Raw genomic sequence first — 23,057 nt, 5'->3', positions numbered from 1 at the left:
ATTGATTTGCTATTGATGGGCAATGGAAAGTGTTTTGATTAAGCACTTTCCGGTGAAGCTGATACTGTGAAGTATAGCTGGAACAGGCTCTCTCATTTTGCAGCTGACCACACTTTATGTTGAATTTCAATTAGTCAACATCGCCTGGGCGACCGCTGATGCTTAGACATCTTAAATCCTATAGAATTTATCTTTTCTGGAGATCTATCCATTTTATTAGTGTGAGTGAGAGTGTGTGTATTCTTAAGCCATATCACTGCAAGCTGTGATCTTATTAGCTCTCATAACCTGAATAGGGTTGTGCCTGTTTAGTACTTGAGTGGGAGGTCTCCAGAGAGAGCCCTGAGTACTGCAGCAAAGAGTGTTGGTAATTCAGATTCCTTTTGAATCAGACCTGAGCCAGTGGCATAGTAAGGTGTCACATGACTCTGTGCTGCTGGGGGTCTGACCTTTCCAATAAGACACTGCCCATTTACACTATTAAAAATCCCATGGCACTTTTCCCAAAACAAAGCGAGTTAACTCTGATGTCTTGGCCAAATTCCACTTTGGGGAATTACATTCTGCCTACTTAAAACTCTCCCTGCACCTGTAACTGAATACTTACAGAGCACTTTTTATCTATCTACCTCAAGTGATTTACAATGTATGTACGATTCATTATCCCCCATTTTTACAGACTGAAAAAAATGAGGCCCAGAGCAAACCATATTTTTCAAAAGTGCCTCATGATTTTGGGCGCCTCCATATTTGGGTGTCCAATTTGAGACACTTTCTAGGCACCTGAGTTTTTTCAGAATGTGCTTAAGCTCCTACCCTCTTGAAGTCAGCCCCTTGAAGGTGTCTCAAGATGGACACCCAAATCCCTAGTTACTTTTGAAATTATTGGCCTGTGTGACTTGTCCCAAGTCATCCCATAGGTCAATGGCAGAACAGGGAATAGTACCCCGCTCTCCTGACTCCTAGTCTGGTGCACTATCCACTGGACCACACTGGCATAACATACTAATCTAATCAACATTTTTTTAATCCACTCTTCTCAGTCTAATGCTTTCTGCAGGCCCCAGCAGTGGGGTTCTCCACGCAGTCCTGCAAACAAAGCCCAGTCTCTTCCGCCTGACCAGCCAGCACCAGATTTAACCAGGATAATTTCAGAAGCTGGTACCCCCCAGAAGAGCCCAACAACTGAGAAGGCAACTACATTGCCACAGGGCAGGCCATCACCAGCAGGATCCCCCCGAAACAGACACACTCAGACCAGTTCCAGCAACCTTCACCTGTCCCAAGACTCTTCTGCTAAAGGACAGTTGGCCAGTGAGGACCCTGTGGTCGTGACTCATGAGCAGTTCAAGGCCGCCCTCAGAATGGTTGTGGACCAGGGTGATCCCCGGACATTGCTGGAGAACTATGTGAAGATTGGTGAAGGGTCCACAGGCATTGTCTGCATCGCTCGTGAGAAGCACTCTGGGCGACAGGTGGCAGTAAAGATGATGGATCTGAGAAAGCAGCAGCGACGGGAACTTCTTTTTAATGAGGTGAGGATGGTAACAGGTGAGCGGTGGACTGTTCTTTCTGTAATGAAGCAAGGACAGCGATAGGCTCATCTTTTATTTTTCATGGAGGGAAAATGGTAAGGAGATGAGGATAGTAAAAGGAGGAAAGAGAAGGACCATCTTCCTTTTTAATGAAGTGAGTCTGGTAATAAGAATGAGAGGGGGCATAAGAGTGCTTCAGTGAGCCTACATCACATGTGAGACAGAAAGACAAATGGAGCCCACCTAGATCTTTGGGGGAGGTTTTTGCTTTATGGTTATGGGTGATGTAGTTGTGTGGTGAAACATATTTCCTACTTTCTCAGGTGGTGATAATGAGAGACTATCAGCACATCAATGTGGTGGAGATGTATAAAAGTTACCTGGTGGGAGAGGAACTCTGGGTGCTCATGGAATTTTTGCAGGGAGGAGCCCTCACAGACATTGTGTCTCAAATCAGGTATGAAGTACAAAGAAAAGAATGCTACCCGATGGGCAATAGCATGACTGTAAGGCCTGTGTCATGAAATTCATTTGGAGAACTTATTTTTTGTTCTGATCATGATTGCAATGCCTTATAATTATAAAATTTTATAACTGAAGCCACCAATTCTTTTGAAATAAGTGGTGGTTCCTCTGATCTAGGAAGTGGGAAGCACCTAGGTTCATAAGACCCAAAGCTGTCTCTGCTGGTGACCCAGTATTTGAAATATTGCAAATAAAAAAACTGTGTGTTTTAATTAGATTTGAATGTAATATAGTAGAACCTCAGAGTTGCAAACTGACTAGTCAACCACACACCTCATTTGGAACTGGAAGTAAGCAATCAGGCAGCAGAGACAAAAAAAACAAATGCTGTACAGTACTATGTTAAACATAAACAACTAAAAAAATAAAGGGAAAGTTTTAAAAAAAGATTTGACAAGGTAAGGAAATTTTCTGTGTGCACGCGCGTGCGTGTGTGTGTGTGTGTGTGTATACACACTGAGGATGTTGCCTGGGCCGCAGCTGTGTTCTGACTGGGCCACAGGTTGAGAACAATTGGCTTAGCGTACCAGCTTGGAATATGAATTTGGGGACATGGCTCTTGTTTAAATCTAAAATCTGTTTTACAAACATGATTTGTCTGAATTTAATGCTTGTGAAAGATTCTGAATTGACAGCCCTTGAGACAAAAAATCTACTTATCAATACAAAAGGGATTCACAGGGCAGTGGTAGTACTAGCTTTTCCACATTGCCCTGCTTCAACCCTGAGCTGGAGGAACCAGATAGGGGTGAAATTATAAAGTAGTTCAAGCTTCAGGCTCATCTGCTTCTTGGCTTTTTTTTTTTTTTTTTCTCTTCAAAAAATTACCCACAACAGTACCACTTCCGATCGCGCTCATGTTTTTTGTGATATGGACACTTGCTCATTGTGAACTAAAAGTAAACATCTTGAAAAATTACTGATAACAGAAAGGGAAGTTGATTGAAGGGTCACACTGCACTTCTAGGAGATTTTCATTGATTTAACCTGTGTGGTCAAATGTGAGGCAGCTTTACAATTCTGGGTTTTATTTCAGGCTAAACGAGGAACAAATTGCAACAGTGTGTGAGTCGGTGCTGCAAGCCCTTGGATACTTGCATTCCCAGGGTGTGATTCACAGAGACATTAAGAGCGACTCCATTCTCCTGACCCTTGATGGAAGGGTAGGCTTCCTGTGTTTAACTTCCTCAGTGTCCAACTCACCCAGGTTCTTTCCTTTGACCTTTCCCATCAGCCTCTCCTTCCCTTTCTCGTCTTTTCCTAGTCTCACCTTCTCTTTTATCTTCTGCTGCTGTAAACTTATTTAGTCTCCTACCCTTCTTACTGTTTTTCTACTCTTTTGCTTTTCTCTTTGTCTTATCCAGTCATCTTCTCTCTGTCCACTTGGTCTTTATCTTTGTCCCATCATCAACTCCCTCCTTTGTTTAAAGATTCCAGTGATCTTCCTTCTTCCCCCTCTCTCACAGGTGAAACTCTCAGATTTTGGCTTCTGTGCTCAGATCAGTAAAGATGTACCAAAAAGGAAGTCCTTGGTAGGAACTCCATACTGGATGGCTCCAGAGGTTATTTCAAGGGCTCCATACACTACTGAGGTAATCTACCGCTTTCCTAATGCAAGAGCTAGTAAATAACAGTCTGAGATATTACAGGGACTCACTGAGATAACAATAAGAAAAGGAGTACTTGTGGCACCTTAGAGACTAACAAATTTATTTGAGCATAAGCTTTCGTGAGCTACAGCTCACTTCATCGGATGCCATCTAAGGTGCCACAAGTACTCCTTTTCTTTTTGCGAATACAGACTAACACGGCTGCTACTTTGAAACCTGAGATAACAATCTATTCCTCTTCTCAGGAGACAGTTAGGGCCCATACCAACATAAACAACTATGACAGAAAACTTGGTTACAACATAGTTATTCCCTGACATGGTTAAAACATAGTTCAGTCTGGTAATGTAAACAGGGTGTAACTAAATTTTAACTGTTACTGAAACTTGCTACAACCCTGCATGTGTGGACAGACTCTAGCAAGGAGAAGCTTGGGACATGAATTGGAATCACTGAATTAATTTATCCTATTTTCCAGGAGAGATGAGGGAAAGGGAACATGCACAAACATGCACACGCATGTTTTATGAAACAGCACTGCAGGTGACAGATTCCAAACTGATAAGCCGTTATTTATCCATGGAACAGATAGTCTGAGCAATGACTATGCAGTTATCTCCAAACTACATCATCATTGTGGCTCAGTCCCAGCCTGGGAGGAGCAGCCTCTTGGGAGGGCCAGTCTCCATAGTCCATTCAGTCTTAACAATCTATGCTAAAACAGTATGCAAGGGGTCCAGTTAGTGCTAATCTGAGTTAATATTTCACTTTTTCAATAAGATCAGAGAGCTGTCTGAGATGTTATAGCACTTGCTTTAGAGATACAACCTTTTCTTCACCCGCAAAGAGATCAAGAATAGAGAGTAGGCTGTTGTTATTGACTGTGTTCACAGATGTAATACTCTGCTGCTGCAGGTGGATATCTGGTCTCTAGGGATCATGGTGATAGAGATGGTGGATGGAGAACCCCCCTATTTCAGTGACTCCCCAGTCCAAGCAATGAAGAGACTCCGTGACAGTTCTCCTCCCAAACTGAAAAATTCTCACAAGGTCAGTATGTCTGCAGGCACTTTGCAATCTGATAAATCCCTGATTGCCATGTGGGGACTGAGTAGCTGAGGTCCAGATAGACTGTTTATTAATATATCACATCTGGCTATGGAATCCCAATCCCACCAGGACATTGTTTCTTGGGAGGCACTTTCATTCCTGTTCGATGGAGGCCACAGGCTGATGGATTTATCTCCGTGCTTCTGCCCAGCTCAATAGACACTACTCAACGGTCTCTTTCAGATCTCAATGCCATGGTAAGTAGTGACACCTAGTGACACTGACACCTAGTGACTACTACCCCTAGTAAAAACAACGAGGAGTCCTTGTGGCACCTTAGAGACTAAGGAATTTATTTGGGAAGTCTCTAAGGTGCCTCAAGGACTCCTTTTTTGCTGATACAGATTAACACGGCTACCACTCTGAAACCTATCCCTAGTAAAATACCTTTGGTTACTGTAACGCTGCTTGCCTTATATGATTAGATCAAATCCTGGTCCTGGCAAAGTCAAGAGCAAAATACTGCTGAATTCAACAGGGCCAAGTCATCACAGTAGCGAATGTGAGGGTCCTTGCACCTGGTGTTTTGAAATCTTCCATTTTAATGGCACTCTCAGCTGTAAAGCCACCTCATGTTTAAAAGAAAGGAATGGTTCTAGGTAAATGATGGCTCATGCAATGAACTGCAGCCACTCTGATAATTAACCTAACTTGATCATTACTTATAGAAAATTAGCACTAATGTTCAGAAATAGTGATTTCCTCTTCAGTCACGAGTTAAATTGCTGTGTTAGTTTTTTGCCTTTGCAACACTAATATTAAAAAATCAGGACCAGATTTTGGCATCAGAGAATCCTTAGGTGACATACAGCCAGTTCTGGCCTCCTCCCTCTGTGCACGCACTTCTCCCTCAAGAGTGACCCCTTGGGGGCAATTACCAACCAGCACAATTTATAGCCTTTGAGTTCTCTAAATTGTCTTGGGACAGGGGAGTGAACTGATTTACAGGAGACCTTGGGACCAAAACGCGGACCATAAAAATACCTATGATCAGGACTCCCTCCAGCCATGTGAGTGGAGCTCAGTTGTAACTGAGGATTCAGTGCTCCATTACTACAAAAAGAAAAGGAGTACTTGTGGCACCTTAGAGACTAACCAATTTATTTGAGCATAAGCTGTCGTGAGCTACACCTCACTTCATCAGATGAAGTGAGCTGTAGCTCACGGAAGCTTATGCTCAAATAAATTGGTTAGTCTCTAAGGTGCCACAAGTACTCCTTTTCTTTTTGCGAATACAGACTAACACGGCTGTTACTCTGAAACCTGCCATTACTACAATTAATTGTTACTATGATCAACTAGTGCAGTACTGAGTTGACCAGATTAAGCAGAATTCACCTCTTCTTTCAAAACAGACAGCTTTATAGACTAAGTACTAAGGGCCAGATTTTGCCACCCGTATTTAGTTAAGTAATGCCTCACCCCTCAAGTAGCCCCAATTAAGTCCGTGAAATTACTCATGCAGTAAAGTACTACTTAATGCGAACAGGGTTGGCAGAATCTGGCTGTAAGTGAACTCAAACTGTGAAAACGTATCCCTATATGAAAACAAATTTAATTAGTGACATTAAAATAGATGTGTAAGTTGTGATTACTTGTTACCTACTTTTGATGTTGATATAGAGAAGTAAATGTCCAACATGTGACATTAGACATCCAGCTCCTGTTGTTAATGGGAATTGTACATATCAACATGTCCCCCTATTAGAAATGATTAAAACATTGCAATGGTGTTCAGATCTAATGTTTTTAAGTGTGTGCAGATGTATTCATCTTCAAATACCAGCTGTATCAGATTTCCACTCCAGATTCTGAATTGTTTTCAAATTTGCTATCTTGTGCCATTTCCCCCAGTTCCTCTCTGTGACCAGCAGGAACAAGGCTTAATTTACTAAAATCCTAATTTCTGAAGGGATATATATTGTCACTTCAGAAAACAAGAGTTCTAATGAGTTTTTCCTTGCAATCCACACACAATAGAGCAAAGAACAGAGGGGCAAAAACTAACATAAATCTGGGGACAATGAGAGACAATCCCATACTCCCCATTTGCCAACTCCATAAAAATCATGACCTACACAAATGTGAAAATATAGCACCTAGTGTTAACATGAAGTACTGCAGAATATCCATAAGGGATCCTTCCCCTCTTAAATTTTTGTTTGGGAACACCTGATTTTTCACCTAGAGTTAATCAGATGCAGGAATCTTCTTTTTTTTTTTAAACCCACTATTATGTAAACTTAGACCTGATTCCATAAGTTGCTTGACCTGATTGGTTCTTTTTCCACAGACTTCTCCAGTTCTGAGAGACTTCTTGGAACGGATGTTGACACGAGATCCCCTAGAAAGAGCAACAGCACAAGAGCTTCTGGATCACCCCTTCTTGCTCCAGACTGGACTTCCAGAGTGCCTGGTCCCCCTTATTCAGCAGTACAGGAAGCGCACCTCCACCTGCTGACTCTGAGCATGGGGAAAAGCCAGTATCCCAGCACTGGAAATTCAAGTTCTCTTCTGGAAACACTGGTTGTACTTGACCAAGAACTCAAGCAGTGTCACTCTGCGAACAGTGCTTAGAACTTGTCAGTATTTTTTTTTTTTTTTAAAGGATGAATGTGAAAATTCCCCCAAGACCTTTAGCTGCTTCCCTTTTGCTGAAGACAATCAAGTCAGACCCAATATCTTTCAAGAACAAAACAGAGGCATGACATGGCTTCTGGAATCTTGTATTTCTCTTACAAGAATGGCATTTTAAAGATGTTTGAATTTGTATATTGAAGTGTCTGCAAACTCTGGAAAATTTTAACTCCTGGCTATCAAATTGGAACTGTATTCCCCAAACAAAAATGTGATCTTTGTTTTTTAATGCTAGTTGTACACCGAGTCCTGAGCTGACCCAAAAGAGATGCATTTTGAGGCACCAACGTTCTAAAAAATCCTATCTTAAACAATGCACAAGGATTTCAACACTTTTTTGAGACTTTTCTCTTATTATTTTATCTCATTCCACAAGTGTGAACATCATTGGGCCTGGAAAAGAGCTACCTGGAGGGCAGATGTAATATATGTTTGGTTGCTTTCCAACTTCCTCCTTTGCATCAAACTGCTTCATTTCTATGGAGAATATATGTGGTTTAACAAGACAAAAAGGTGGTCTGTCTTGACTCGACCGCATGATCTTAGATATGTGGAGGGATGATGATCCTTGGCAAAGGCCTTCTCTAAGTGTCTCTCTCTCTCTCTGCTCTATAGAGAAAGTACTGCCTGCCACCAGAATCCTATGGCTGAAGCTTCATAACATGTGACACCACTACCTTTTCCAACACTGACTTGAATGGGAGGCAAAATGGTGTTCTCAGCAGGAAGGTTTTAAGAAAGCTTGTCCCAGGATCTAGATCCCCCTGGGTACATTGGATTTATATCAAGAAATGCTGCCTTGAAACAGCTGTTAGGTAGGACTTTGTACCATTGTGAATTCTGTAACAGGCTCAATAAAAAATTGAAGATGTCCTGTCTATCCCATTGGAAGATGTTTGTTTTCTTGGTGAGAAAGTTTGGCTTCCACCTCCCATGTTTTGTTACAGTGAAGGGTGATGAGGGGAGGGAGCGGTTGTGTGTAGTTTGTAATTGGCATGTCCACCATCCTTGAAATGTCTGAAGGTTTCTGTTTGTGTAAGGAGCTGCTTCAATCTTTTTTAAAGTAAATTTAGAGTTTTTGTACAAGCTCATTGATCAGTGAGATAGTCATGGTCACTTTGACTCCTAGGTCAGGTTTTAACATGTACAGTAATGTGTTTAAAGTCATGCAGATATCTGGAACTTAGTCTTATCTGTGAAACTGGGATATCATTTTGCAGCCAAATTATAAAGATCATAGAAATTTGGATTTTTTTAGGGCACCCCAACTACCCAAAAAAAAAACCTAATTATTGAATTTTCTTTAGGATGTTTTTTATCCTCCTCTTTCCCTCTACCACCTTCCCTGTTACAGATTTTGCAATAGACTTTTAGCTGTAATAAATAACATGAAATCATCTAGCCGCCTGGATGAAACTTTGATGCAAAAAATTTCTGTATTTCCAAGTATCCTGTCTTTTTATGCAAAAGAGCAGAGCCTTTTTAAAGAGGCCTATAATTTGAAACACTGTCTGTTTGTGAATTGGTTGCACTTGTGTTTTAAATTAAAGTAGATCTTGATCTATTCATTAAGCAGTTGCACTTTTGAGATCTTTTAAAATGTGGTTACAGTTTTGAGATGGAAGGAAGTGGGTAAGTGAGCGAGCCACAAGTCTGTTCTAATACACTCACCTACTTCAGAGGGGATGATTTCATAACTAGGGGTACCACAGCAAGAAAACTGAACCTTGAAAGGAGGGCTTGATTGGACACAGGTTGGAGAGTTCAAATTCAACAGTAGGATTTGAGCTTCAGCCCAATGCTGTCTAAAAAAGGTAGAGGGGAAGGGAGGCTAAACTCTGAGCCCTGGTCTATACTACGAATTTAGGTCGAATTTAGCAGCATAGGGTCGATTTAACCCTGCATCTGTCTACACGACCAAGCCTGTTTTGTCAACTTAAAGGGCTCTTAAAATTGATTTCTGTACTCCTCCCTGGCGAGGGGAGTAGCGCTAAAATCAACCTTGCTGGGTTGAATTTGGGGTAGTGTGGATGCAATTCGATGGTATTGGCCTCCAAGAGCTATCCCAGAGTGCTGCATTATGACCGCTCTGGACAGCACTCTCAACTCAGATGCACTGACCAGGTAGACAGGAAAAGTTCCAGGAACTTTTGAATTTCATTTCCTGTTTGGCCAGTGTGGCGAGCTCATCAGCACAGGTGACTATGCAGAGCTCATCAGCACAGGTGACCATGGAGTCCCAGAATTGAAAAAGAGCTCCAGCATGGACTGAACGGGAGATACTGGATCTGATCGCTGTATTGGGGAGAAGAATCTGTGCAGGCAGAACTCCGTTCCAAAAGACAAAATGCCAATATATTTGCCAAAATCTCCAAGGGCATGATGGACAGAGGCTACAACAGGGACACACTGCAGTGTCCTGTGAAAGTAAAGGAGCTGAGGCAAGCCTACCAAAAAACAAAGGATGCAAACGGTCGCTCTGGGTCAGAGCCCTATATACGCCGCTTCTATGATGAGCTGCATGCAATTCTAGGAGGAGCCCCTACCACTTCCCCACCACTGTCCATGGACACCTGCAAGGGAGGAGTCTCACGCAACAGGGATTAGGATTTTATGGATGAGGAGGAGGAGGAGGAGGTGGTTGAGGATAGTGCACAGCAGGCAAGCGGAGAATCCCTTTTCCCCGGCAGCCAGGAACTGTTCATCATCCTGGAGCCAATATCCTCCCAACCCTCCCAAGGCGGGCTCCCGAACCATGAAGCTGGAGAAGGCACCTCTGGTGAGTGTACCTTTGTAAATATAATACAGGGTTTAAAAGCAAGTGTGTTTAATGATTAATATAATTATTAATTAATATAATAGTTAATTTGCCCTGAAGACTTGGGATGCATTCACAGCAAGTATAGCTACTGGAAAAGCCTGTTAACGTGTCTGGGGACGGAGTGGAAATCCTTCAGGGACATCTCCATGAAGATCTCCTGGAGGTACTCTCTGTGTTAGCCTCAGGAGACTGATAACATTCATGGTCACCTGGATGCAATACAGCAAATCTGTTTAAGGGGACATTCAGAGGTGCCTGTTCCTGCTGGGCCGTTTGCCTTTGGCTGAAAAGAAATCATCCCTGCTGTTAGCCACATGGTGTGGGGAGTCCCGCAGCTGTTCGTGTTTGGCTGACAGGGATCTTCCCTGATACTAGCCATGTGGTGGTGAGGCGATCATCCCAGAGAATTGGGTGGTGGTGGTGGGGGGGTTGGGTTGGGTTGTGCTGCACATTCACCCTAAAACCACAGCCCCTCCTTTTAAATGGCCAACCCAAGGGTTTTGCTTGGTATGGGAAAGGAGGGCACTGCTGTTTGAAACCGTTCCCACACGTTATGAAGGTTGAAGAAGCTGAAACTCTTTGCCTTACCATGGCTGCCTGCAAGCCGAATTCTGTTGCCCAACCGAGTGTGTGTGATGTCTCACACCAAACCGGCAGGCACTCAGTATAAGAGACAAAATGCGACCTTGTACCAAAAGCACATGTGCTATGCAATGTGAATCGCTTGATTCAGTGTGAAATAGTCTTACATTTTAGAGAACAAAGGGATCTTTTCAAATACTACTCTCCCTTTTTTTCCTCCCGCAGCTGAAAATGTTTCTACACTCCCCCATCATCTCCGTCCCAGAGGCGAGCACAGATTAGAAGGTGAAAAAAACTCTCTCGCAATGAAATGTTCTCAGAGCTTATGCAGTCCTTCTGCACTGAAAGAGCTCAGCAGAACGTGTGGAGGCAAACAATGGCAGAGTCCAGGAAAGCATTAAATGAACGTGATGAGAGGAGGGAGGAGCGCGATGAGAGGAGGCAGGATGCAATGCTGAGGCTAATGGGGGAGCAAAGTGACATGCGCAGGCGTCTGGTGGAGCTGCAGGAAAGGCAACAGGAGCACAACGCCACTGCAGCCCCTGTATAACCACCTGCCCTCTTCCCCAAGTTCCATATCCCCCTCACCCAGACTCCCAAGAAAATGGGGGGTGGGGGAGAGGCTACGGGCACCCAGCCACTCCACCCCAGAGGATTGCCCAAGCAACAGCAGGCTGGCATTCAATAAGTTTTCAACTGTAGTGTGGCCTTGTCCTTCCTGCCTCCCCTCATCCAGCACCCCACTCGGTGCTTCCCTCCTCACCCACCCCTCCCGGGCTACCTTGTGAGTTTTCCCGCAATTTGTGTGATGAATTAATAAAGAATGCATGATTTTGAAACAATAATGACTTTATTGCCTCTGAAAGCGGTGATCGAAGGGGGGAGGCTGGTTGGCTTACAGGGAAGTAGAGTCAACCAAGGCAGTGGGTTTTCATCAAGGAGAAACAAACAGAACTGTCACACTGTAGCCTGGCCAGTCATCAAACTGGTTTTCAAAGCTTCTCTGATGCACAGGGCGCCCAGCTGTCTTATTCTAATTGCCCTGGTGTCTGGCTCTGCGTAATCAGCCGCCAGGCGATTTGCCTCAACCTCCCACCCTGCCATAAATGTCTCCCCCTTACTCTCACAGATATTGTGGAGTGCACAGCAAGCAGCAATAACAATGAGAATATTTCAGAGTAACAGCCGTGTTAGTCTGTATTCGCAAAAAGAAAAGGAGTACTTGTGGCACCTTAGAGACTAACCAATTTATTTGAGCATGAGCTTTCGTGAGCTACAGAATATTGGTTTTGCTGAGGTCTAACCTAGTCAGTAAACTGTGCCAGCAAGCTTTTAAACGTCCAAATGCGCATTCTACCAGCATTCTGCACTTGCTCAGCCTATAGTTGAACTGCTCCTTACTACTGTCCAGGGTGCTTGTGTATGGCTTCATGAGCCATGGCATTAAGGGGTAGGCTGGGTCCCCAAGGATGACTACAGGCATTTCAACATCCCCAATGGTAATTTTCTGGTCTGGGAAGTAAGTTCCTTCCTGCAGTTGTTCAAACAGACCACAGATCCTGAAGATGCGAGCATCATGCACCCTTCCAGCCATCCCACACTGATGTTGGTAGAACATCCCTTGTGATCCACCAGTGCTTTCAGCACCACTGAAGAGTACCCCTAGTGGTTTACGTACTGGCTGCCAAGGTGGTCTGGTCCCAAGATAGGGATATGCCTTCCATCCCACCACAGTTGCATCCGATGAAGTGAGCTGTAGCTCACAAAAGCTTATGCTCAAATAAATTGGTTAGTCTCTAAGGTGCCACTAGTACTCCTTTTCTTTCCACTCCAAATTGATTCCTGACTGACCAGTAGCTGTCTGGCGTTGCGAGCTTCCAGAGGGCTATCGCCACTCGCTTGTGAACTGTGAGGGCTGCTCTTATCTTGGTATTCTTATGCTTCAGGGCAGGGGAAAGCAAGTCAAAGTTCCATGAAAGTGCCCTTACGCATGTGAAAGTCTCACAGCCACTGGGAATCATCCCATACCTGGAACACTATGCAGTCCCACCAGTCTGTGCTTGTTTCCCGGGCCCAGAATCGGCATTTCATAGCAGGAACCTGCTCCATTACCACCATGATGTCCAAATTGCCAGGGCCTGTGCTTTGAAAGAAGTCTCTGTTCATGTCTTCATCACTATGGTGATCGTGCTGTCGTTGCCTCCTCGCTTGCTTTTGCAGGTTCTGCACATACTGCAAGATAATGCAGGAGGAGTTTGCAGTGCTCACAACAGCAGCGGTGAGCTGAGTGGGCTCCATGTTTGCCATAGTATGGCATCTGCGTGAGAGCAGAGTTGCAGCGGAAGCTGTGGATGACTATGATTATTAGCAGTCCTACTGCACTGTGTGCTGACAGCAGTATGGCGTCTTCACGGAAAAAAGGCATGAAACGATTCTCTGCTGCTGCTTTCACGGAGGGAGACAGACTACATGTATCTAAAACCACCCACGACTATGTTTTTTCCCCAGACAGGTACTGGGAGCTCAACCCAGAATTCCAGTGGGCAGCGGAGACTGTGGGATAGCTACCCACCGTGCAATGCTCCGAAAGTCTATGCTAGCCACGGTAGCGAGGATGCACTCTGCTGACTTAATGCGCTTAGTCTGGATATACGCAATCAACTGTATAAAATCGATTCCTAAAAATTGACTTCTATAAGATCGATCTAATTTCGTAGTGTAGACATACCCTTAGTAGGGCCACACTTTGATGGGACATGAAATCAAAGCACTCATTGCACTATTTGAAAAGACAAATTCCAGTTTCCTTCCTAAAACACAACAAAACCACAAGTTCCAATACTCAAGGCACTGTGAGCATCTGATTCTTGTTTATTTACACTGTTCTTGCACATATGCATCCCATTCATTGCTTTGTAAAGTAGGTGAGATACTAGGAATATGAGAAGCACAATATAATTTCAAAATTCTATTCCAGTTTGTAAAAACTTAAAATCATAGTCTCTGGGTATAATACCAATTTTCCCAGGAATAAGGCATCAAGCCCGAAGGACCAAGCACCCCCCACCTCCATGATAAGCAGACTTACTAAATTTGTATTGCAGAAGCATCTACATGCTCTAGCTTCATTGTGGGCTGGGTGATGTACAAACATAACATATAGTCCCTACCCTGAACAGCAATAACAGTCTAAGGAATGGGTAATAGCTTAGCCAGAAGAAACACAATTTTGTGGCTTATACCATATGTATATCTTTTAGCAGGTATTCACTTGCAAGCCTCAGAGTCCTGGGGTGTGTCCTGTTTCAAAGATGTACAAAGTTGATGTCACAGGAATGGACAGTCAACTTTCCACCTTCTTAAAAATGCTTCAGGGTTAACCAGACCTGCATACGGTCATGAAAATTGCCCAGCCCAGCCATAAAAACATACTTGCTCATCCTTTACCATAATGATTGATAAAATAACAATAATTAATAATGACATTTCACTTGCCCCTTTAAACAACTCCTCTTTCTGAGGAAGTGGGTGAAACGTTTTGCAAGGCTGCCCTTAACTGTCCTGCCAGCCCCTGCCATCACTGGCCGGTGTATTAAGGGAACTCCTGTTACTTTGATTTCACGACTTCTCCTTGCGGCCAGTGTCCCTGCTGGAGGCGGAACGGCTCCTGCTCCCACGTGCGCGCTGCCGAGCCGCGGCCCGCCCCGAGAGGAGCACTGAGGCGGGAGAGCAGAGTCAGGGGCCGGGCCGGGCCCCATGGCGGAGTCCGAGGGGGGCGCCCGGGGAGGGAAAGCCGGTCCCGGGGGGCGGGGGGGACCCCGGGCTCTGCCAAGGCGAGCCAACGCCTTAGCGGGCTGGGGGGTGGCTCAGCGGTCACCGCGGCGGAGGCCCGGCCTGAGGAGCGCTGCGGCCTCGGGAGGGCCCTGCCCCGCGCTACCGGCGGCCGCCACGCCCGAGACCCTGGGGCACCTCAACCCCCCGCCCCGGGGATGAGCCACCTCGCCGCGACTGGGGCGGGCAGAGGCCGGACACTGGAGCATGCGCGGTACCATCGGCGGCAACTGCCTTCCCGGCGCGCGGCGAGCCACGGGGAGGGGGCAACGGCGCGGGGTGAGGTGGATGGGGGAGGGGCAGCCCGGGGCCCGAGCCGCGTAGGCGGCGGAGACGCGCGGCCCGGCCGGCAGCTGAGAGTTGGGGGCGCCCTGGGCGGCGGGGGTTGCCAGGGTGGCCGCGCGGTTTGTGGGCCCCCCCCAGCCCGTGCTGCTGCCCCCTCTGCTTCTTCCAGGCCGGCCTGGCTGCTGCCCCTGTGACCTGTCCGGGGAGTGCCGGCTCGGCAACCCCAGGGCTCCCACAGCTCCCCGGGCAGGGCCCCTCTTCCTGGCGGTCCGCTCTCCGCCCGGTGGGCGTAGAACGGAGAGTCACAAGCCGCGGCCATTTTATAGGCAGCTCGGTCACAGCCGCGGACGCGGAGGCGTGTGTGGGGTGGGGGGAAGCGTGGCGGGTTAGACTTCATAGAAGTCCAGGTGCGCCCCAGAGGCGAAGGTGTCCTCCAGCAGCAGCGTCACTAGCTTTCGGGCGGACACGCTGCAGTCCAGCAGCTGCCCGCCCTGCTTCATGCGGAGGAACTGCTCCCGCACTTCCGGGTCTCCGGACTTCGTGCGGGCCAGCTGCTGCATTTCCGTGTCCAGAGGCCCTGGGGCATAGCTGAGAACGCGGACGTCCGGCTTCTCAAGTGCCAGCACCTGGAACATCATGTCCCGCGAGGCCTTCCCCGTGCAGTACAACGTCCAGCTCTTGAAGGGCTTCAGGGCACACAGTGAAGAGATGTTCACAACAGTCTTGCACAAGCCAGGGTGCCCTGGGAAGGCCTTCAGGATGGAGGATGTGAGGCAGAGAGCCGAGGTGACATTGAGGGCAAAGTAGCTGTTGACTTCGGCTGGGCTGGTGAAGTCCACAAAGGATTTGGAAATGTCTCCAAGTGATCCTGCATTGTTGATGATGAGGAGCCGCTCCAGATTAGCCACTGCAGGCAGCTTGTCCTGGACTGCTCGGAGCACCAGCTGTAGCCCGTCCTCCGTGCTCAGGTCGGCCTGCACGGAATGCACGTTCAAGCTGGGGAAAGTGGACCGCAGCTCAGCCTCCAGCTCGGCCAAGCCCCCCTGGGATCGGGCCACTGGGATCAGGACGGAGCCAGTCTCCAGCCGCGGGGCCAGCAGCAGTGCCAGGCACCGGCCGAAGCCCCGGGATGCCCCAGTGAGGATGCAGGCTGCCTTGCCCAAGGAGACTTGCCTTTTCCCGGCTCTCTCTCCAGCTTCCATCCTCTCGCTCTGGCTGCCTGGCCTGGCCTGCCCTGCAGCTAGAGAGTGGGCGGGGCTGGCTGAATAGGTCAAGGGGCTGGTTTTAGGCTCCGCGTGATTCCTCCCGCAGTCAGTTGCGCCCAGCGTTCTGAGAATCACAACAATTTAAAAGCGAGCTCCACTCCTTTTTTTGCAGCAGACAGTTGCAGCTCAGAAAGAGCCCCGATTGGTCCCTCCCCTGCGTCTGCAGCAGCCGATTGGTCCATTCCCCTGCAACCCCGGTTCCAATCCTGGGAAGGGGGTCCCGCAGGGAGGCACTGACGGACGGCTGGCACTGGGTCCTTGGCTTGTGCGTGCCACTGTGAGAGGGAGTGACACTGCCCCTCACCTCCAGTGAGTATCCCCACCACAGGTACCATACAGGACCCCCTCCCCCCGGTAATCCTCCCAGTAGTACACACCCTTCCAGCGCCTCCCTGCTCCCTTCTACCCAGTGTCCTCTTTTGGGGAACATGAAGTATGGTAATCCTGTTCCCTGGGTGGGTGATGCCAGGCCAAAGTCCTACCATCCCCCTGGGAACTGACCCTGCCAGGAGTCCCGCCCTCCCCCCCACACCTTCCCCTAGCTCAGCCACCCAGGAGTCCCTCTGACCAGTGCTGGTGCTAGCCCACTGGGGGCCCTAAAGAAGGATATTTTGCCCCCTCTCCCCCCACCACACATACCACATACTAATAATTAATAGGGGGTCCATGGCAATGTTCCCTCTAATTTTTGACAGGCTGAGCATGCAAAAAAAATTTTCTGTGCAAATTTTTGACAGGTTGTGTGCGCAAAAAATTTCTTCTGTGCAAATTGTTGTGCTTCTGTGCAAATTTTTGTGTGTGCGGTGTTTTGCTGTGTGTGTGGGGTTTAGGATCTGTGTGCGCGTGCACATGCGCACAGCTTAGAGGGAACCGTGGTCCATGGAGCTGCTTGGGACTGTAAGCAATTGCTTAGTTTGCTTATGCTTAGCTTATGCCTCCAACCCCCAGAGCCTAGGGTTGCCAATTTTGGTTGGACATATTCCTGGAGGTTTCATTACATGACATAATAAGAACATAAGAACGGCCATACTGGGTCAGACCAAAGGTCCATCTAGCCCAGTAGCCTGTCATAGAATCATAGAATATCAGGGTTGGAAGGGACCCCAGAAGGTCATCTAGTCCAACCCCCTGCTCGAAGCAGGACCAATTCCCAGTTAAATCATCCCAGCCAGGGCTTTGTCAAGCCTGACCTTAAAAACCTCTAAGGAAGGAGATTCTACCACCTCCCTAGGTAACGCATTCCAGTGTTTCACCACCCTCATAGTGAAAAAGTTTTTCCTAATATCCAACCTAAACCTCCCCCACTGCAACTTCTGGCAGTGGCCAATGCCAGGTGCCCTAGAGGGAATGAACAGGTAATCATCAAGTGATCCATCCCATTGCCCATCCCAGCTTCTGGCAAACAGAGGGTAGGGACACCATCCCTGCCCATCTTGGTTAAAAGCGATTGATGGACCTATCCTCCATGAATTTATCTAGTTCTTTTTTGAGCCCTGTGAGTCTTGGCCTTCACAACATCCTCTGGCAAGGCATTCCACAGGTTGACTGTGCATTGTGTAAATCTTTAATTAAAATTAATCTTTAATTTCTGGAGACTCCAGGACAATCCTGGAGGCTTGGCAACCCTACCTCAGCCCGACTCACTCCTGTGCCCCCCTCTGCCTGATCTGCCAGGAGCGGGTCCTTCCAATGGGAACTGAAGGGAAACTGATTCTTGGGACTGATCTCCCCATCCCAGTACTGGGGGATGCACCCTGTGCTGCCCACTCCAGTTGGGGCTTGGCCTGTGCAGCAGGGATGGGCCAACTCATATAGGTAAAGTAACCCCTGTTCTTCCCCCTCTCGGAAATGTGTAGACGTAGCCTGTGAGGCTCTGAAATGTTCAGAGAAGTCATCCAGCTGGGGAGCCAATCCCCCAGTGCAGAAATACTATGATAAAGGATGTTTGCCTAGCGTTGCTGGCCCTTCTGCTAAGCCCACAATGCTGCATACCTTGGGCCTGATCCTTATACCAGAGTGACTGTTGCCTTCAGTGGAGTTCCTCCTGATCTATTCTGGCATGCCTGAGAGGAGAACTTTTTGCTGAGAGGCTGTGGTATTAAGATTTCCAACCCAATGATGCAGACTTAGGAGGTTTGGATGGTTCAGCTATTGCTGGAAAAAGCCTATGAAATTTTGGCTCTCAACTGAACCTAGTTTGTAGCTTCTTTTAGAGCTGACTTCTGCCAATATGGGGATGGACATAGTCACTGAATCCTGAAGGCAACATTTTGCATACAAATAATTGCACAAAAGGGTACAGAGAGCAGGATTTCTCGGCCTAGTTATCCGTGGGCAGTTTTCAATAAGTCACTGCCTGCTTAGAGAATGCTTTCCATTTCTAAGCTTATTGTGATACAGAAACCTTATGAAACCAAACCAAAACATCGAATTTTCACTATTGAAAGGCTTAAAAAAAGGATCCTGTCATTCTTCTGTTTTTGTTTTTTGTTTTTAATTTTGGAAATAGATCTAGACTAGGGAGTAAGCATTCCAAAACCATTATTCTGTGTACATTATTGTTGCTATTGTGATAATAGAGAATTTTATTTATTTTTATGCCAGCTTTTATTGTGAAAACATATTTAGTCTGGTTTTATCAATCCTTGTTATGCTTGTCCTTGGAACATCTTTTGCGTATTCAAGGTTTGTAGTTGACAAGTTTACTGTAAAAAACAAAACAAAAAATGTATTGTTTTTACAGAATAAAATTTATTGGAATGTGTATTGGGAGTAAGGTTTGAGGTTGTAAGCAACTAAGTTAGCGTCATATTTGGCATTGTATGTGTAATAATGTGAGGTATTAATGTAATTCAAGTATTAAAGCAAAACATTCTTTTAACACCGAGTTGACAATAATAGAGAATGACAACAGAAATAAGGCTAAATCAGCAAATTACATGCATTTTTTCAGTATTTGCTTCAGTATGCTTGATTGACTGCATATGCATAAGTATGTGTATCTCTTTATCACAGGTTTCAGAGTAACAGCCGTGTTAGTCTGTATTCGCAAAAAGAAAAGGAGTACTTGTGGCACCTTAGAGACTAACCAATTTATTTGAGCATGAGCTTTCGTGAGCTACAGCTCACTTCATCGGATGCATCCGATGAAGTGAGCTGTAGCTCATGAAAGCTCATGCTCAAATAAATTGGTTAGTCTCTAAGGTGCCACAAGTACTCCTTTTCTTTATCACAGTGATGGTTGTTGCTAAAGGAAGCTGATTAGCTTCAAGCTTCTAGCTAATGTCTGTAAAGTGTTTTGAAAATGTGAAGTGGCAGTGCAGATAATAAAGATAACAATACCAGTGCACTGCAAGGGGTGCTGCTCCTTCCCAGCCAGCTCTTGGGTGGGAAAGGAAGGCGCCGACCAACCTCTAGCTCCTTCTCTGAACAGAGTACAGGGAAAGACGGATCTTGGGCCAAGCCTCCCACCTGAAGGAGTCATCCTTATTGGGCAGTTTTCTCCTGCACGTCAATGCTGAACTGCCACTAGGGAGCCTGCATAGGAAAACTGGAGACTCGGAGACAAGCCCCCACACTGTATCACTTGTTTAGAAGTCTCCTTTTGAAAAAGTCCATATTCTGGTCCCTTGCACAGAGTAGCAAAAGAATGTGAGCATGGAGAGAATCTAAAGTTTTTCTAAAGATAAAGACCCGCCATATACTATGTAAAATAGGCTTATCTTGGTTATCATTAATTTTTCTTTTTCCATTACCAGCCTCAAGAAAGCCATTTGCCATTCTACCTTGTGTTATAATCTCATCAGATATCTTACACCAGCATTTCTCAAATGTGGGCACCAGGGGCTTTTCTTGCCGCCACAGCAATCTGGGCTGTGATGGCGGGCGAGGGGGAGAGGAAGTAGTCACCTGTCCTCCTTTCCCTTGCTCATGGATGCTCCAGCTTAGTGTTGATTGCTGAGTCCGCCAGCAAGGGTTGGGCCCTACCCCTCTCTGGAGACACATGGGGCACAACCTTGAGGAGCAGGCAGCCAGTGCGTTCCCCACCTTCCCAGGGATGGTGGGGCTCAGGCTTTGGGCTTCAGCCCTGGGGTGGCGGGGCACAGGCTCTAGCTGCAGAGCTTTGGGCTTTGGCTGAAGGGCTTTGGGCTCCAGACCCCCGCTGCCTCCCCTGACCTCCCATCCAGGGCTTAATTTGTCTCCAGTCTTGGCAGGGCTGAGTAAGTCTGCTGTGAAAAATGATACTTGTGTGTTTGTTAATATCACTTTCACAACAGACTTACTAGCTAGCAATAAATCAGTTACAATGGTTTGGACCTGTGCATATTTATTTGTTTTTCCTAAAGCTAATTACATATTTTAGGAAAAAGTGGGAGAGTGGCCATCAGCAAAAGTTGGTGGCCACACTTTGAGGGCACCAAAAAAGTGTCCTGAGATCCTGTGTACACTATGCAGGGTCTGGGCTGGTCAGTATACTTGGCTAGAGCTGCAAGAATGCTGCAGGAATAAGTGATGCTAGCAATTCAGAAGGTGGTATTCTTTCCACAGAATCTTTTGAAACAGTGTCCTGGTGTGATGTTATGGGACCCTGTGCTGCTAACAGTATCACCTCTCAGAGAGGGCATAAAAGAAAATTCCTTCTCACTTGTAATCATTAAAGCTTGCATAGCACTATTTGCGTGAGTAGATCTATTAGCCCGTGTCCTGGTTGCATCCCACTTTGGCTAATTACATGCTGCCTAAATTCCATCTAATTTCAACTGGAGACACATTCCCAGATAGAATATTATAAATGGCTCGTCACTATGGTAGCTAGGTTGCTTTACTTTTCTCCCTAAGAACTGTTATATGGTGTTGCTGATGCAGAGTGTATTTGCATTCTGCCTCAGCTGTAGTTTCATTTTAATAGTCAGCGAGTGAGCCTAATATATACAGTCTGCAAAGCGCATTTGGATCTTTTTGGAAGAGGGGTGCAACTGTACGTTAAACGCATTCCCTGTGTTTCGTCCAGCTCTCTGTATAGGCTGTCAGGGAAACAATGCTGCTGCTTCATTTTATGACAGAAGCTGCATAGTAGAAACGTATGCAGTGCCGTGACATGAGTCATGTTCTTGTTTTTTCTCTGCTTTTAAAAAGTGCTATTTGTATCCCATAACATTAATCATAAGTCCTAAAATTACTTTCTCAAATATCACTGAGCAGGCACGTCCTCGTTCAGCCTTGATTGTTTGGAAAGGCAGATAGCTCCTCCTTCAAGAAACCTCAGTGAGACAGGGTGTGGCAAGGAGTGGAATAACACCAAAGAACATTTGTCATTTTCCCTAGTGTAGCCACCCCAACAGAATGTCATCTCCAGCCTTGTGTCAACTTGACAAGGAATTAATAAGCAACTTGGAGATGATGGCTAATGGAACTAAAAGAAAAGCAGAGGAGAGTATGAGCTACATGTTTTGACCATGCAACTTTACCCTCAGAAATCTTGCAGCCAATTTCAGGGCTCCATGTGAATAGTATTGTGGGAACAGTACTAATGATAAGATGTGGTTGGGGAACACTGTCAGCATAGTTGGAAAGATCCCTGGGACTGATGGTGAAGAGAATGGAAAGTCTCTCAGGGACCAGCAGGTAGTTCTGTTTTGTTTTATCCGCTTTTGTCTTGGAAGACAAAAAAGAAGAGTTTCTGCCTCTCCTATACTAGTCCTGGCTCTTTGTGTATGTGAGTGATATTGGCCCATACAGAGGACAAGTGACCTATTGCTTCTGCTAGCTCAGCAATTAGTTCTCCTTTAGCTCATGGGGTAGAAGCCTGTGTTTTGGCAATTGAAGGGCCAATGTCCCAGTCCTGGCTTCTCACTCGTGTGTGTCTATAGATGTGGATTTATTATCCTCTGTTCTTCCATCTCATGAATGGTACAGGAGAGAGAGCTCTGAAGTAAAACTGCTAATCTGTGGCATCCTTAGTAAAGCTGGCCTCTCTCTTGTGGCAGTCCCATTGTTTATCGATGCGATTCTCCATCTCCATGTCTAGTCCCAGGTGTAGAGGGCAGAGGACTAATTAACATGTTCCTAATTGCAAAACAACTGATGCTCTCAGATTGAGCTGATTTTTGAGTGAAAACAATAAACTGCTTCCTGATTCTAGCTCCACCCCACTGAGGTGTTTTAGGTCCTCAGGCATCAGTTAAATTTTAAATCAGCTCCATCAGTTTAATTTGAGTTAAATTCCAGCGGATGAGAGGGAAATTGTTCCAGACAAGCAAAGGAATTGGTCTGACTGGAAAGCAATGAGGATGTTACTGCTTTCTTTATATTAACATGAGGTATCAAACATGGACTGTGTAAAGCACTGGTCTCAGGAGAGGTAGAGCTATTATTATTATTACTTGTATTGCAGTAGTGCCTGGAGGTCCACTCGGATGGCAGAGTCTGCTAAGTCAATATGATGAAGCATGAAAGGATGACAAATATGTGTTACATACCTACACTGGCATCAGATGTGCTTTGTAATTCAAGGGGAGATGAGTGGGAAGGCAGCAACAGAAAAATCCAATTCCAGTCTTTCCCAGCAGCTATTCCTCTGAACTAGTGATGCAGAGAATGTTAGGGTAAAGCAGAGAAAATGGAGTAAAAATACTGAGTTTATTGGCACAGTGTTGATAATCAATGTTCCAATATAAAGAATCAGCGAAAACGTGTCTTTTGGGAACTCCCTTACTGAATAGCTGTGACCCAGGTGCACAGCTCCCTATGACAATGCAGTCATAGGTGGATTCCCAATGCTCATTCTGATAGAAAATTCATCTTCACCAGGTCAATGTTTTATTGGCGCAGTTCTCTGGAGTGCTCCAATCAGCAT

At 46.1% G+C, this 23,057-nt stretch overlaps 2 protein-coding genes across 2 annotated transcripts in view; one reads left to right on the top strand and one right to left on the bottom strand.

Moving 5' to 3' along the window:
* PAK6 (p21 (RAC1) activated kinase 6) overlaps positions 1 to 11,643 on the top strand; it is a 33,350-nt gene extending 21,707 nt beyond the window's left edge. Inside the window, exons 5-11 of the mRNA XM_073348805.1 lie at positions 1,044 to 1,535; positions 1,859 to 1,992; positions 3,097 to 3,223; positions 3,527 to 3,652; positions 4,586 to 4,720; positions 7,074 to 10,196; positions 11,046 to 11,643. Of these exons, the coding sequence (XP_073204906.1) occupies positions 1,044 to 1,535; positions 1,859 to 1,992; positions 3,097 to 3,223; positions 3,527 to 3,652; positions 4,586 to 4,720; positions 7,074 to 7,241 (1,182 nt within the window). The 3' untranslated portion in view covers positions 7,242 to 10,196; positions 11,046 to 11,643. The remainder of the gene's footprint in view (positions 1 to 1,043; positions 1,536 to 1,858; positions 1,993 to 3,096; positions 3,224 to 3,526; positions 3,653 to 4,585; positions 4,721 to 7,073; positions 10,197 to 11,045) is intronic.
* Positions 11,644 to 11,651: 8 nt separating this feature from the next.
* SPR (sepiapterin reductase) lies at positions 11,652 to 16,283 on the bottom strand. Its single transcript, XM_073348806.1, has one exon. The coding sequence runs from the start codon at positions 16,136 to 16,138 to the stop codon at positions 15,323 to 15,325; it is 816 nt and encodes a 271-aa protein (XP_073204907.1). The 5' UTR covers positions 16,139 to 16,283; the 3' UTR covers positions 11,652 to 15,322.
* Positions 16,284 to 23,057: the final 6,774 nt, after the last annotated feature.

The sequence above is a fragment of the Lepidochelys kempii genome, chromosome 6, assembly GCF_965140265.1.
Source record: "Lepidochelys kempii isolate rLepKem1 chromosome 6, rLepKem1.hap2, whole genome shotgun sequence".
NCBI classification, from domain to species: domain Eukaryota; kingdom Metazoa; phylum Chordata; order Testudines; family Cheloniidae; genus Lepidochelys; species Lepidochelys kempii.
This window is presented reverse-complemented; position numbering and strand designations above follow the sequence as displayed.

Excerpts from the sequence above, each read along its gene's own strand:
- SPR (XM_073348806.1), bottom strand. The coding sequence starts at position 16,138 with ATGGAAGCTGGAGAGAGAGCCGGGAAAAGGCAAGTCTCCTTGGGCAAG.